This window comes from Staurois parvus, unplaced genomic scaffold, assembly GCF_062004578.1.
Source record: "Staurois parvus isolate SC_StPar_1 unplaced genomic scaffold, SC_StPar_1.0 ptg000412l, whole genome shotgun sequence".
NCBI classification, from domain to species: domain Eukaryota; kingdom Metazoa; phylum Chordata; class Amphibia; order Anura; family Ranidae; genus Staurois; species Staurois parvus.
Genome location: NW_028318208.1, coordinates 790457 through 805274, shown reverse-complemented (window position 1 = coordinate 805274; position 14818 = coordinate 790457). Strand labels below are relative to the sequence as shown.

Sequence of the window (14818 nt, the reverse complement as noted above, 5' to 3'; positions counted from 1 at the left end):
AGGGGAATCCCACTGACATCTGCAAGAACCAAGCGTGAAGGTGTCAGCATTTACACGAGTAGCGATACTCATGCAAATGCTTAGTATCGGCACCAATACTGGTATTGGTATTAGTGCAACCCTAATTTTTATTATCTACAGACTAAACCGTTTATATTTAGGGTTGGGAATGCTAAAATCCCCTTTCAGTTTTTTTTTTTTTTGCCATCTTTGACTTTCTGTTCTGTAGACCCAACAGGTAATGAGAGAAAATTTCAGTGCAGTAAATGCCCTCTTTACACAGTTGTCACCAGAATAAGTCAAACTCCAAATTTTGGATTTCCCCATCACTCTGACAGTGGTCACCAGGACCAATATGGAGTGTAAAGCTAGCGATACATGGATTGATATTCAGCTGGTTCAACAGAGACCGGACGAATTTCGATCCATGTATGGCCTCTGTGGTTGAACAGAAGGTGTCCTACTGATCTACTGATCAACTGACTTGTTGGTATATTTTCGCTTGATCATCACTGCAGGCAATAGGCTAAAGCGCTGATCTGTGTGTTCTGTCAATGGGAGAGTCCCGCTGTGAGAATACAGTAACAAAGCGGGAAGGATTCCCCCCTTCCACATCGAATGTGTGGATGGGGGAACCTGGTCAGATTTTTTCATTCAAACCACTGGGTGAACGGAAAAAACTGACTTAAATGCAAAGGTAGTTTTGAAATTTCCTTGAAGTTCAGCTTTATTACAAAATATATTTCTAGTTTAATCTGGAGGCACTTTTCATTTATAAAAGTGGCAGAAAAAATGAAATCTGGCTTCCTTGTAGGAGGGAATGTACAGAACTCTCCCTAAAATGTCATTTCTTTTTAATGATTGCTGATCCCTGCAGTTTTTCTTTTATTACAATGCTGGGACTGATAATGCGATTTTAGTAGGAAGACCCTCCCAGTCACCACTCAGGATATCTGAGGTGAGTGCCATCCATGTGTAAGTGTTAGTGCAAACAGCGGCATGTAGGACTACACAGAGAAATCTGCTGAAATCTCTGCAGTGTCTAGAATTATTCAGCTGAGAATGATGTAATTTGTTTGCAGCAAAAGTGGAGTTACACTTTGATTTTCTTGATCATCATTTATCAATGTGTCTAAAGTACTAGTTTGTTTCCTCAGAGTCATCAGTCAGAACTATACTTCTTCCAACCATCATTTACCAGGCCAGGTTTGAATCTGTTGGTGCTGCAAGGGTTAACTGTTACTGTCTAGAAGACTTGGTAAAGCACTATTACTCACCTGATACTCCGCTCCTGCGAGCTCCTTTGCGCTGCTAGACAGGTGTCTCCAGCCTCTTCTCCTCTATGCTTCTAAGGTCCTCTGATGTCATCAAGACTGATGCAGGGACCATAGCCCCTGCATTGAATGTGAGGAAGCTGAGGAACAGTCTACTGCCAGAACATGAGGGAGCGCTGTCTGCCGGGGGATTGGAGGATCAGGTTGCTTTTAAGTCCCTTAGACTTAAACAAGCAGTTAGTGTTACTAAACCCCGGACCCTGCATTCACTATATCCGCTCTCCCCGGACCCTGCATTCACTATATCCGGTCTCCCCAGACCCAGCATTCACTATATCCGCTCTCCCCGGACCCTGCATTCACTATATCTGGTCTCCCCGGACCCTACATTCACTATATCTGGTCTCCCCGGACCCTGCATTCACTATATCCGGTCTCCCCGGACCCTGCATTCACTATATCCGGTCTCCCCGGACCCTGCATTCACTGTATCTGGTCTCCCCGGACCCTGCATTCACTCTATCCGGTCTCCCCGGACCCTGCATTCACTATATCTGGTCTCCCCGGACCCTGCATTCACTATATCTGGTCTCCCCAGACCCTGCATTCACTATATCCGCTCTCCCCGGACCCTGCATTCACTATATCCGGTCTCCCCAGACCCAGCATTCACTATATCCGCTCTCCCCGGACCCTGCATTCACTATATCTGGTCTCCCCAGACCCTGCATTCACTATATCTGGTCTCCCCGGACCCTACATTCACTATATCTGGTCTCCCCGGACCCTGCATTCACTATATCCGGTCTCCCCGGACCCTGCATTCACTATATCCGGTCTCCCCGGACCCTGCATTCACTGTATCTGGTCTCCCCGGACCCTGCATTCACTCTATCCGGTCTCCCCGGACCCTGCATTCACTCTATCCGGTCTCCCCGGACCCTGCAGTCACTATATCTGGTCTCCCCGGACCCTGCATTCACTATATCCGGTCTCCCCGGACCCTGCATTCACTCTATCCGGTCTCCCCGGACCCTGCATTCACTCTATCCGGTCTCCCCGGACCCTGCATTCACTCTATCTGGTCTCCCCGGACCCTGCATTCACTCTATCTGGTCTCCCCGGACCCTGCATTCACTCTATCTGGTCTCCCCGGACCCTGCATTCACTCTATCCGGTCTCCCCGGACCCTGCATTCACTCTATCCGGTCTCCCCGGACCCTGCATTCACTCTATCTGGTCTCCCCGGACCCTGCATTCACTATATCCGGTCTCCCCGGACCCTGCATTCACTATATCCGGTCTCCCCGGACCCTGCATTCACTGTATCTGGTCTCCCCGGACCCTGCATTCACTCTATCCGGTCTCCCCGGACCCTGCATTCACTCTATCCGGTCTCCCCGGACCCTGCATTCACTATATCTGGTCTCCCAGGACCCTGCATTCACTATATCCGGTCTCCCCGGACCCTGCATTCACTCTATCCGGTCTCCCCGGACCCTGCATTCACTCTATCCGGTCTCCCCGGACCCTGCATTCACTCTATCTGGTCTCCCCGGACCCTGCATTCACTCTATCTGGTCTCCCCGGACCCTGCATTCACTCTATCTGGTCTCCCCGGACCCTGCATTCACTCTATCCGGTCTCCCCGGACCCTGCATTCACTCTATCCGGTCTCCCCGGACCCTGCATTCACTCTATCCGGTCTCCCCGGACCCTGCATTCACTCTATCTGGTCTCCCCGGACCCTGCATTCACTATATCCGGTCTCCCCGGACCCTGCATTCACTATATCCGGTCTCCCCGGACCCTGCATTCACTGTATCTGGTCTCCCCGGACCCTGCATTCACTCTATCCGGTCTCCCCGGACCCTGCATTCACTCTATCCGGTCTCCCCGGACCCTGCATTCACTATATCTGGTCTCCCAGGACCCTGCATTCACTATATCTGGTCTCACACAGAACATGGAAATGCAATTATTTTAGAAAATATAAACTGCTAAGTACCTTTTCTCATCAGCATTATATAGCAGTCTTGTGACTTCTATCAGTGTCTGGTGAGCACCGATTAAAGCTTGTAGGAGGGGTTTTCATTCTCCCCTGATTGTTCTATGTGGCTGCATAACCCCTGACCCTCTCTCTGGACAGCGCTGATTGACGCTGTGCTGATCACATGCACTCAAGAAAAAAAACAAAACTATAGCAATACACACAAAACTGAGCATGTGCAGCTTGCCCCCAAGGTTCTTCTATCAGCAGATGGATTGGGGACAGTAGAAGGGGAGGATTATAGAAGACAGGATCAAACAGCCTTTTTACACAATGCAGAGGATTAACCCCTTAGGTTCCACAGTGAGTATAACAAGCATGCTTTACAGTATATACAGACTGATTGTACTGTTGTGGGTTTAGTAACACTTTAACCCTTGCGGTATGGGCTTTTAGGTTTTCCAGAGTTGGGCATTCAGGCACTTTGATAAATGTGGCCTTTTCTCTCATATAAGTTATGTAGGTGATTTAATAAAATTGATTTTGCTTACAGGGAAACTGCTTTGTTTGGAACTTGACAGGAGGCCTCGGAGAAGACCTGACACAACTTATCCCTAAAACCAAAATTCCGTCTCACAAGCGTTGTGCGCTGCGATGTAAATTCAGCCCTGACTCCACGTAAGTGTATAGTCAGCTGGTGTGGAGTAAAGCCAGCCTGAGCCTATGGTCTGTAGTATGTTAGCTGTACATTATTATTATTATTATACAGGATTTATATGGTGCCAACAGTTTGCTCAGCGCTGTACAAAATGAAGGCAGACATTACAGTTACAATACAATTTGGTACAAGAGGAAACAGAGGGCCCGGCTCGTTAGAGCTTACAATCTAGGAGGAAGGGTTGAGTGATACAAAAGGTAATAGCTGTGAGGGGGATGAGCTGATAGAGGAAATAAATGGTGGTTTACTAGGTAGAAGCAGGATAGACTTCTTTAAAGAGAAAGGTTTTCAGGGATCGTCTAAAGGTGGATAGATTAAGAGACAGCCGGACAGATTGGGGTAGGGAGTTCCATATGATGGGAGAAGCTCGGGAGAAGTCCTGGAGGCGAGTATGGGAGGAGGTGACACGGGACCTAGAGAACAGAAGGTCTTGGGAGGATCAAAGAGAGCGGTTTGGTTGATATTTAGAGACCAGGTTGGCGATGTAGCTGGGGGCAGAGTTGTGGATGGCTTTGTAAGTTGTTGTTAGTATTTTGAATTTTATTCGTTGGGCGAGTGGAAGCCAGTGGAGGGATTGGCAGAGAGGGGTGGAGGACACTGAGTGGAGGCCAGTGGAGAGATTGGCAGGGAGGGGTGGAGGACACTGAATGGAGGCCAGTGGAAGGATTGGCAGAGAGGGGTGGAGGACAGTGAATGGAGGCCAGTGGAGGGATTGGCAGAGAGGGGTGGAGGACAGTGAATGGAGGCCAGTGGAGGGATTGGCAGAGAGGGGTGGAGGACACTGAATGGAGGCCAGTGGAGGGATTGGCAGAGAGGGGTGGAGGACAGTGAATGGAGGCCAGTGGAGGGATTGGCAGAGAGGGGTGGAGGACACTGAATGGAGGCCAGTGGAGGGATTGGCAGAGAGGGGTGGAGGACAGTGAATGGAGGCCAGTGGAGGGATTGGCAGAGAGGGGTGGAGGACACTGAGTGGACGCCAGTGGAGGGATTGGCAGAGAGGGGTGGAGGACACTGAATGGAGGCCAGTGGAGGGATTGGCAGAGAGGGGTGGAGGACACTGAGTGGACGCCAGTGGAGGGATTGGCAGAGAGGGGGGGAGGACAGTGAATGGAGGCCAGTGGAGGGATTGGCAGAGAGGGGTGGAGGACACTGAATGGAGGCCAGTGGAGGGATTGGCAGAGAGGGGTGGAGGACACTGAATGGAGGCCAGTGGAGGGATTGGCAGAGAGGGGTTGAGGACACTGAATGGAGGCCAGTGGAGGGATTGGCAGAGAGGGGTGGAGGACAGTGAATGGAGGCCAGTGGAGGGATTGGCAGAGAGGGATGGAGGCCAGTGGAGGGATTGGCAGAGAGGGATGGAGGACACTGAATGGAGGCCAGTGGAGGGATTGGCAGAGAGGGGTGGAGGACACTGAATGGAGGCCAGTGGAGGGATTGGCAGAGAGGGGTGGAGGACACTGAATGGAGGCCAGTGGAGGGATTGGCAGAGAGGGATGGAGGCCAGTGGAGGGTTTGGCAGAGAGGGGTGGAGGACACTGAATGGAGGCCAGTGGAGGGATTAGCAGAGAGGGGTAGCAGACACTGAACGGTTGGTAAGGTGGATGAGCCTGGCAGCAGTACCATCAATACCAGACCTTTATGTACAGGGAAACTCACCTCTTTAGGCTTTAAAAGAAGCTGTGCCAAAAAAGGAAAGCGAACAAAGGAGTAAATACCAGTATTGCTAGTAAAGTCTCTGCAGCTAATCTCCCCCATTACTGTCTTTGTATGCCTTGCTCTGTGCTGTGTCTCGATGTGGAGGCGAATGCACAATTCAAGCGCACACGTTCCTGCGTTAAAAATGTCTGTGTGTATAAGTGGGTGCTGCAGCGACCGTCGGCTGGAACCGAACAGAATCAGCAAGGGAGAATGTCACCAGCACACCGAGGATCACTAATATGGGTCCAAAAGTTTTAATAAACGATCACATAGTTACAGCAAGGCAACGTTTCGGAGTCTCGCTGGACCCCTTCATCAATGTGGAGGCGAGTGTACAATCCAAACGCACACGTTCCTGCGTTAAAAATGGCTGTGTGTATAAGTGGGTGCTGCAGCGACCGACTGCTGGAAACGAACAAAATTAGCAAGGGAGAATGTCACCAGCACACCGAGGATCACTAATATGGGTCCAAAAGTTTTAATAAACGATCACATAGTTACAGCAAGGCAACGTTTCGGAGTCTCGCTGGACCCCTTCATCAGGCATGTACAGTTGTGGCCAAAATTATTCAACCCCCAATGCTGTAAAGGGGTTTAGGGACTATAGTGTACATTTGGAATTGTATTCAGAATCAAATCCTACAAGGACGTTGTAACTACCCAAATGCAACTAAAATGACATCAATTGTTTATGTAATACAGTAGTAAATGGTTCTTATGTGGTTTCTTCATTGCCACAATTATTCAACCCCTTAAAGACTACCACTCTGAAGAACAGAGGTTCATACAGGTGCTTTCCATCAGGTATTGAAAACACCTGTGGATGTCACCGAGCAGCAATCAAGCATAATAAGCACCAATTAGGCAGCTTTAAAATGACTGTGATACTCAGCTCCTTCTAGACATTTACTGGTGTGGTTACAAACATGGTGAAGGCAAGAGAATGGTCCAGGAAGACAAGAGAAGAGGTGATTTCTCTTCACAGGAAGGGCAATGGCTATAAGAAGATTGCAAAGATGTTAAACATACCAAGAGACACCTTAGGAAGCATCATTCGCAAATTCAAGGCAAAGGGCACTGTTGAAACGCTACCTGGTCGTGGCAGAAAGAAGATGCTGACTTCGACTGCTGTGCGCTACCTGAAGCGTAGAGTGGAGAGAAGTCCCCGTGTGACTGCTGAGGAACTGAGAAAAGATTTGTCAGATGTGGGTACAGAAGTTTCAGCCCAGACAATAAGACGCACACTGCGTAATGAAGGCCTCCGTGCCAGAACTCCCAGGCGTACCCCCTTGCTGTCTCCAAAGAATAAGAAGAGTCGACTGCAGTATGCCAAAAGCCATGTGGACAAACCACAAAAGTTGTGGGATAGTGTTCTGTGGACTGATGAAACAAAATTAGAACTGTTTGGGCCCATGGATCAACGCTATGTTTGGAGGAGGAAGAACAAGGCCTATGATGAAAAGAACACCTTGCCTACTGTGAAGCATGGTGGAGGGTCAATCATGCTTTGGGGCTGTTTTGCTTCTGCAGGTACAGGGAAGCTTCAGCGTGTGCAAGGTACCATGAATTCTCTTCAGTACCAGGAGATATTGGATGGAAACGTGATGCAGTCCGTCACACACCTGAGGCTTGGGAGACGTTGGACCTTTCAACAGGACAATGATCCCAAGCATACCTCCAAGTCCACTAGAGCATGGTTGCAGAGGAAAGGCTGGAACATTTTGGAGTGGCCATCGCAGTCACCAGACTTAAATCCGATTGAGAACCTCTGGTGGGACTTAAAGAAAGCAGTTGCAGTGCGCAAGCCTAAGAATGTGACTGAACTGGAGGCCTTTGCCCATGAAGAATGGGCGAAGATACCCGTAGATCGCTGCAAGACACTTGTGTCAAGCTATGCTTCACGTTTAAAAGCTGTTATAACTGTAAAAGGATGCTGTACTAAGTACTAAGATTGAATGTCACTTGGGGGTTGAATAAAACTGATAATGCTGTGAGCACAGAAAAGACATTTGTGGTTATTTCATTATAACTGTTATGTTATATTTGTCTGACCTACAAGTGCCTCTTTAATGTAAATGTAAGCAAGATGACTGAATGATCAAAAGCAATGTCAAACTGGCCAAAACACTCAATTTCAGTGGGGGTTGAATAATTTTGGCCACAACTGTAACTTCACATGCCTGATCAATGTGGAGGCGGCCATCTTAGTAGAGGTAAGGCTCTGCTTCCTCATGTGAGAGCAACCCCCCTACCCCAATGACCTGATGACTCGTGGGAGAATAAAGATGAAGCAACAGGGGAGGAAACGCAGAGAGAGGAGATCCCTACACTGCAGGGCTCCCCAGCGAGGAGAACAGTGAGCAGCACAAAAGTGACAGCACTGCCTTTGAGGAGCTCATATAACAAATGTTTGAAAGGAAAGTGTCTATGTTGTCCATTGTTACATTCTAGAAGAATGAACAAGATGTATGAGCAAGCAGATATACTGAAAGGAAGATTCAATGAACTCCATGGTGCTCCACAGCGTCGTGGCTGTTCATGGAGAACTACAAGCCAACCGCCACCAAGGCTGTAGTTTCTCATTCACAGAGGAGTGACGAATTTTAAAGTCAGTATTATATCTATAGTAATTGGGAACTTCATTTTGAAAATTCTAGTTGCCTTGCGGTTGTGCTGATTCACAATCACTGATCCAGAGGACATACACAGACCCAAGAGTTCTGACTTGATCTTGATAGGTAAATCAACGCATCGGAGCCAGGGAGGTCATCAGTACCGGTCGGTATATTTCCTTCAGTGCAGGTTTCATTTAGGTCCAATCCAAACCTATGTGTCAGTATTATCATGCATCAAAATGCATGTTACCTGGCATCCCAATGTTTTCATGGATCTGGTTCACATATTTGCGTCGTGTTGAGGTACGTCATTGAAAAATGTTTTAACCACTTCATGTCCGGACACTTTTACCCCCTTCCAGTCCGGACACTTTTACCCCCTTCCAGTCCGGACACTTTTACCCCCTTCCTGTCCAGGCCGATTTTCAGCTTTCAATGCTATCACACGTTGAATGACAGTTGCGCGGTCATGCAACACTGTACCCATATTAATTTTTTTGCATTTTTTTGAAACAGATAAAACTTTATTTTGGTGGTATTTATTCACAACTGGGATTTTTATTTTTTTTTGCTATACAAATGAAAATGTCCAAAAATTTAGAAAAAAGTGTTTTTCTTATAAAATTTTGCAAATCAATAATCTTTCTTCATAAATCTTATCTAAAATGTATTCAGTTATCATTTTAGTAAAAAAAAAATAAGCCAAATTAGTTTCTAACCAAAAATTATAATTTTTAAAAACATTTTCTTTACATTTTTATTTTTTTTATATTTTTACTTATGTTTTTTTTTTACCATACCGTCACCTTAGCAGTATAGTGTCATCATAGTGACACTGTACTACTTGTGGGGGGTGATGAAGATTTTTTTTTTCGTACACTGATTGCTTTTACACCCATAAAGGCTGTAAAAGCAATCATTTATCCTTCTCTCTGGCTGCATTCTTGCAGCCATTGAGAAATACTGTGTGAGCTGTGATTGGTCACAGCTTGTCACATGGTACAAGGCTGTTGTGAATAGCCTTGTACCATGTGATTTCTGTGATCATTCACAGATTTCACTAGTAGCAAGCAATGATGTCAGCAGTGACATCTTGCTTACTACTATTCATGTGATCACTGATTGGCCAATCAGTGATCACATGATCGAGACCTCACGCAGAGGTCCCGTACATCGATCGAACACAGCGGGCACCGGATTGCAGTGCTGCACGCTCCTAGGGAGCGCACACAGCCTGTAAATGCGAGCGCCGTTTATGAACGGCAACCCGCTCGTGCACTGCTCCCGTCCGGCCGTTTATGTACATGGGCCGGATGGGAAGTTGTTAATTTAGTATTTTTTCATCAGTTAATGTGCGTCGAGGGACCCATAAAAGTCAACAGGAGTGCATGAGAACAAAGGGTACATGCACTGCAAATGCAGGGATGCTGAGTCTTGCCTATAACAACAGGACATGTGCTGTTGGCCTAGCTACATGTGGGAAATGATAGGCTCTTCTCACACTTTTCTAGATGCTGAGCACATCATTTAAGAAAATGGATGACGGAAACACAAAGATGTGAAGCCAGCAATAAAGGCCAATTGAACTTTTAGTTTAATACAGTCTAGGTGTTCAGTTAGGTTCTAAAATGCCTATAGAAGGAGCCTGACACGTTGCCCATTCATTGGAAAAGTTCACTTGATAGCCCATCTTCCCTACACTGCCTTGTTTGTTGCCAAATCCCTATGTCTGATCCCTGTGTAAGCTCTGCGTCAAAACGTAATCAGGGCTGAGGATTTTTTCCCCTTTCCCATCTGACAAGGGAGAACAGTAAGGGCTCATTTACACTTGCTTGGACATTAACGTGCATAGCGCTTCATCATGCTTTTTTCATGTTTTTTTGATGCTTCGGTTATGCTTTTTTGAAGCTTTAATAAAGCTTGGCAAATGCCCTGTTTGTGTTGATTTTCAATTTGTTTTAAAGGGGCTCAGTAGAACCTCAGCTCAGTGGTACCTTCACTCAGCAGATCCCCAGCTCTCTAGTATCCCTGTTCAGCAGATCCCCAGCTCATTGGTACCCTCCTTCAGCAGATCCCAAGCTTATTAGTACCCTCCTTCAGCAGATCCCCTGCCCCCAGCTCTGCTGATGCCCCACTCAGTTGTAACCTCCAGCTATGCTGGTCCCCTGCTCAATAATAACCTGACGCTTTGCTGATCCCCAACTTTGTAGTAACCGCCAGCTCTGCTGATCCCCTTCAGTAGTAACCCCCAGCTCTATTGATCCCCCATTCATTAATTTCCCCCAGCTTTGCTACTCCCCCACTTGGAAGTAACCCCCAGCTCTGTAGTAACCCCCAGCTCTATTGATCCCCCATTCATTAATTTCCCCCACCTTTGCTGCTCCCCCACTTGAACGTAACCCCCAGCTCTACCGATCCCCCACTTGGAAGTAACCCCCAGCTCTGCTGATCCCACCTCAGTAGTAACCCCCAGCTCTATTGATCCCCCATTAATTAATTTCCCCCAGCTTTGCTGCTCCCCCACTTGGAAGTAACCCACAGCTTTGCTGCTCCCCCACTTGGAAGTAACCCCCAGCTCTACCGATCCCCCACTTTGAAGTAACCCCCAGCTCTACCGATTCCCCACTTGGAAGTAACCCCCAGCTCTACCGATCCCCCACTTGGAGGTAACCCACAGCTCTGCTGATCCCCTGTCAGTATTAACCCCCAGCTCTGCTGATCCCCTGTCAGTATTAACCCCCAGCTCTGCTGATCCTCTGGTTTGCTGATCATCCTCTCTTTCTGGTCCCCGTTCACCTCCCACTATATTGCTCCCACACTGCACCATGTGTGACATCTGCTAGTTTCTCCTGCTGCGTTCCCCCATCTCTGCTGATCATCTGCCCCTCAGTCCTCGCTCACCTTCTGCTATAGCATTCCCATGTTGCACACCACTTGTGCCCTCTGCTACTTACTCCAGTCTGGACCTCACTCGCCTTTCTGCTGCTTCACGCTGCATGCCAGATATGACTTCTGCATCAGACACTACCAGAATATATACACATGAACCAGAAGTGACTGCTGATTATGTCTTTCCAGTTCACTTGTTGGTTTCCCATTGCATCCTGGGATATGTCACACCTGCAATACCTAAAAGACAAAGTGAAGCTAAAGCTCAATGAAAGGCTGTCCAACGCTGCAGGTGCTGTAAGTGAGCTTTGTCATAGACCCCTAAGGAGGCTTTGGAGATACTTTGAAGCACCAAGAAATCGGCATGAGGTATAATTTTTGAAGCAAAGCAAACGCAAGTGTAAACAGGACTGTAAGCATCCCATTTTATGTAGTGACAGGGGCTGTGATTGGCATTGAGTGCTTAAAAAAAAAAGTCTGTCCAATGCCATATTTGGAAGCAAGGTTAAACCAGTGCTAAAGGTGAGAATCAGCAGGAGGGGAAGAGTTATTAAAGTGGAGTTCCACTCAACCTGTAAAAAAACTGTAGCTGCTGACTTTTAAAAAACAGCCACTTACCTGTCCCTCGGTCCCATGGTTTGTCCCCGTTTCACTGGCTGTCCTGTGTTCCAGGAGGCCCGGCATCTTCAGTGTGGGCATCCGGCTGTGATAGTGCTTCACAGCCGGGTACCCACTGCGCTTGCGTGAGTAGCGCTGCACTTCATGAATGATCCTGTAGTCTTCTAGGTCCTGTCACGTGTCCAAAATACTACAGGGAGGGAGGGAGGACACCTTCCACTTCCGATTGCCTAGGCGATTGGACCGGACATGGCAGCTGGTACCTGTCAAATTCGAGTACCCACTCCCGCCCCCCAAAGGTGCCAATCCTTAATGGGGAGTGGGGGAGCAGTCTTTAAAGCGGAACTTCCCCTTTTGGGTTGGGGCTCCGCTTTAAGAAAACCTGTCACTTTGCTATAGAAAAATATTTGCTTGTCTGTCTTTCTGGCACCTTGTTTTTGTTAGAAAAGGAATGATAGACACTAGTTGACAGATTGAGAATTGATAGTTTTTTTGGGGAGGAGCTGATCTTCTGTTTTTATAGCTGTTGCCAGTAGAACACAGGAAAAACAAGAATAATATACTGCACTTCCGCCCATTGTACGTGTTGGAGAGTTCAGCATCTGTTCCTTTTTGCAGACTCCTGGCCACATGCTCAGCTGATCAGACCTGCAAGATCTGGAGGACCTCCAACTTCTCACTGATGACAGAGCTGAGTATAAAGAGTAACAACCCCGGAGAGACATCAAGAGGCTGGATGTGGGACTGTGCCTTTTCCGGGGACTCGCAGTACATTGTTACAGGTACAGAAATAATCTGCTTAAAGTGGAACTGTGAGAAAAAATAAAAAAAATGAATACAGCTTGTCACGAGTGCTACTGCAGCAGGCTTTGTTTTTCTGGGTCCCCTGTAACATGGCTTTATTACCTGTTGATCCTGCCAGTAGATCTGTTTTTTTTCACTTTCTTAAATGGTGACAATGCTGTGCATTCTGCTGTGAAATCACTGTAGGGTTGTCACCGTGTGGACAGAGTAGTCTTTGATAGACTTTAACCTCCCTGGAGGTATTCCTGAGTGTAGCTCGGGGGAAAATTTCAGCACCACAAACGGTAACAACGAGCTACACTCGGGATTACACTGCAGCATTGCTCAGGGATCCCTCCAGCACTTACCTTGTCCTGCGCTCCCACGATGTCCCTCCTGCATTGTCCCCGGCCATCTCCTCCGGCCGATGCCGGCATCAGTCTTCTGGGTTCCGTCCCCTGCGACGTCGGGACGTACGGGGGACGTAACCTGCGGGAAATTTGAAAATGTCAAAAAGTGACATTCACTGAATACACTAAAATCACATAGTATAACATTCCTGTATCAAACCATTTCACATACATTTTGTCCCTAGTGCTTTGTCCTGTGCCCTGCCTGCATTTTTACTGTTCTTTCTGCCTGGAAACTGAGAAACGTCCATGGAGTCCAAAAAGCGTCCCTTTAGGTCAAAAGCGGGTTTAGACCGGCTAGAGAACAGCGATAGTAAATCAGAACCACTTGCAGAATTCAGTGATAATGATTCGTGGGGGAAATTCGTCATCAGACACTGAAAACGATTCTGCGACTTTGCTCAGCGATGTGCGAACTTGGCGCTATATTTCAAATTTCAGTGTTTTTGGTTTGATTATATTATTGAATTACATTTATTATATTATTATTTTTTATGATTATTTATTAAATTATAATTTATGATTTCGTGTTTCAAGTTTTATCCTACCCGGGATGTTTACTAGACTCTTGTTCGGACAGATTTCAGTGAGTTATTCCTAAAAATTACAGGCCTACAATAAAAAAATGACATATTTCAAAAATGTACTGCTTTGAGCACAGAAATATGGACATAATCAGACTGCTAGGGAGGTTAGGAAATAGACAAATTAAAGCTTAACTCCAGCTAACAATTTTAAGCAATTAGAGTAGGGACTCGTTTACACCGTGCCAACTGTATTCTATTTTAGATTAACGCATGTTATGTTAATAGACCATTAATTTGAATGAGCTGCCAACACACTATAATCAATGGATTATCACACCTGCAACATTTTTGGTAAAGCAGGCCTTACATGGGTCGAATTCCGAACGATTCTTCGATCTAAAACATTGTTCATTCTTTATTCCGATGGTGCCACCAATCATTTCGAAAATCGGTTGTTTTATATGAATTTTCCAGCATGCCTGATAAACGAAATTTGGAGGGACCACGAAAATCGACCAGTGCCATTGCCCCACTAACAGAGCAAAAATTGGCCGATTATTGTTAGGTATGATTTTCGAACGAAAAATCTTTAGAAAATTGACCCATGTATGGCCGGCCTATCTCACTGAGCAGAAATGTATAGTAATGTGTTACAGTGCGTTCCAGAGTCCTACAACGTAGGGGCATTGCAGTGCTTACTGCACATCGAATGTATTTTTGTTTTCAATGAATCGCTCAAAGGCTTTGCGAGAATGAGCAGTAATTAAACCATTGTGTGGCAGTGTATTCAGGCATCGGACACTTGAGGGGGAGGTGCTTGGGCATTTTACATTACACATATTAAAGTGTTACTAAACCCACAACGGTAAAATCAGTCTGTATATGCAGTAAAGCATGCTTGTTATACTCACTGTGGAACCTAAGGGGTTAATCATCTGCATTGTGTAAAAAGGCTGTTGGATCCTGACTTCTCTGATCCTCCCCTTCTTCCAGTGTCTCCCTCATCTCCTGATAAGACATATGGGGTGGAGTCAGTTTGGTGTGTATTGCTAGAGAGGGAGCGTGCGTGTGATCAGCACAGGGCCAATCACTGTCCAGACAGGTCAGGGGTTCTACATCTTCCTAGAGCAGAATGAAAACTCCTCCTACAAGCTTTAACCAGTGCTCTGCTGGTCACTGATAGAAGTCACAAGGTATTTAGCAGTTTATATTTACTAAAATAATTGCACTTGCATGTTGTGTGTACTGTGGGAGACCAGGTATAGTGAATGCAGGGTCCAGGGAGACCAGATATAG

At 46.7% G+C, this 14818-nt stretch overlaps 1 protein-coding gene across 2 annotated transcripts in view; it reads left to right on the top strand.

Annotated features, from left to right (window-relative positions):
- Positions 1 to 14818, top strand: part of MLST8 (MTOR associated protein MLST8) — a 48513-nt gene that overhangs the window by 29169 nt on the left and 4526 nt on the right. The window contains exons 7-9 of one of the 2 annotated variants that reach the window (XM_089686792.1): positions 3818 to 3942; positions 12421 to 12584; positions 13997 to 14087. In XM_089686792.1, coding sequence (XP_089542918.1) covers positions 3818 to 3942; positions 12421 to 12584; positions 13997 to 14058 — 351 coding nt within the window. In that variant the 3' untranslated portion in view covers positions 14059 to 14087. The remainder of the gene's footprint in view (positions 1 to 3817; positions 3943 to 12420; positions 12585 to 13996; positions 14088 to 14818) is intronic. The other variant, XM_089686791.1, reaches the window with a different exon arrangement.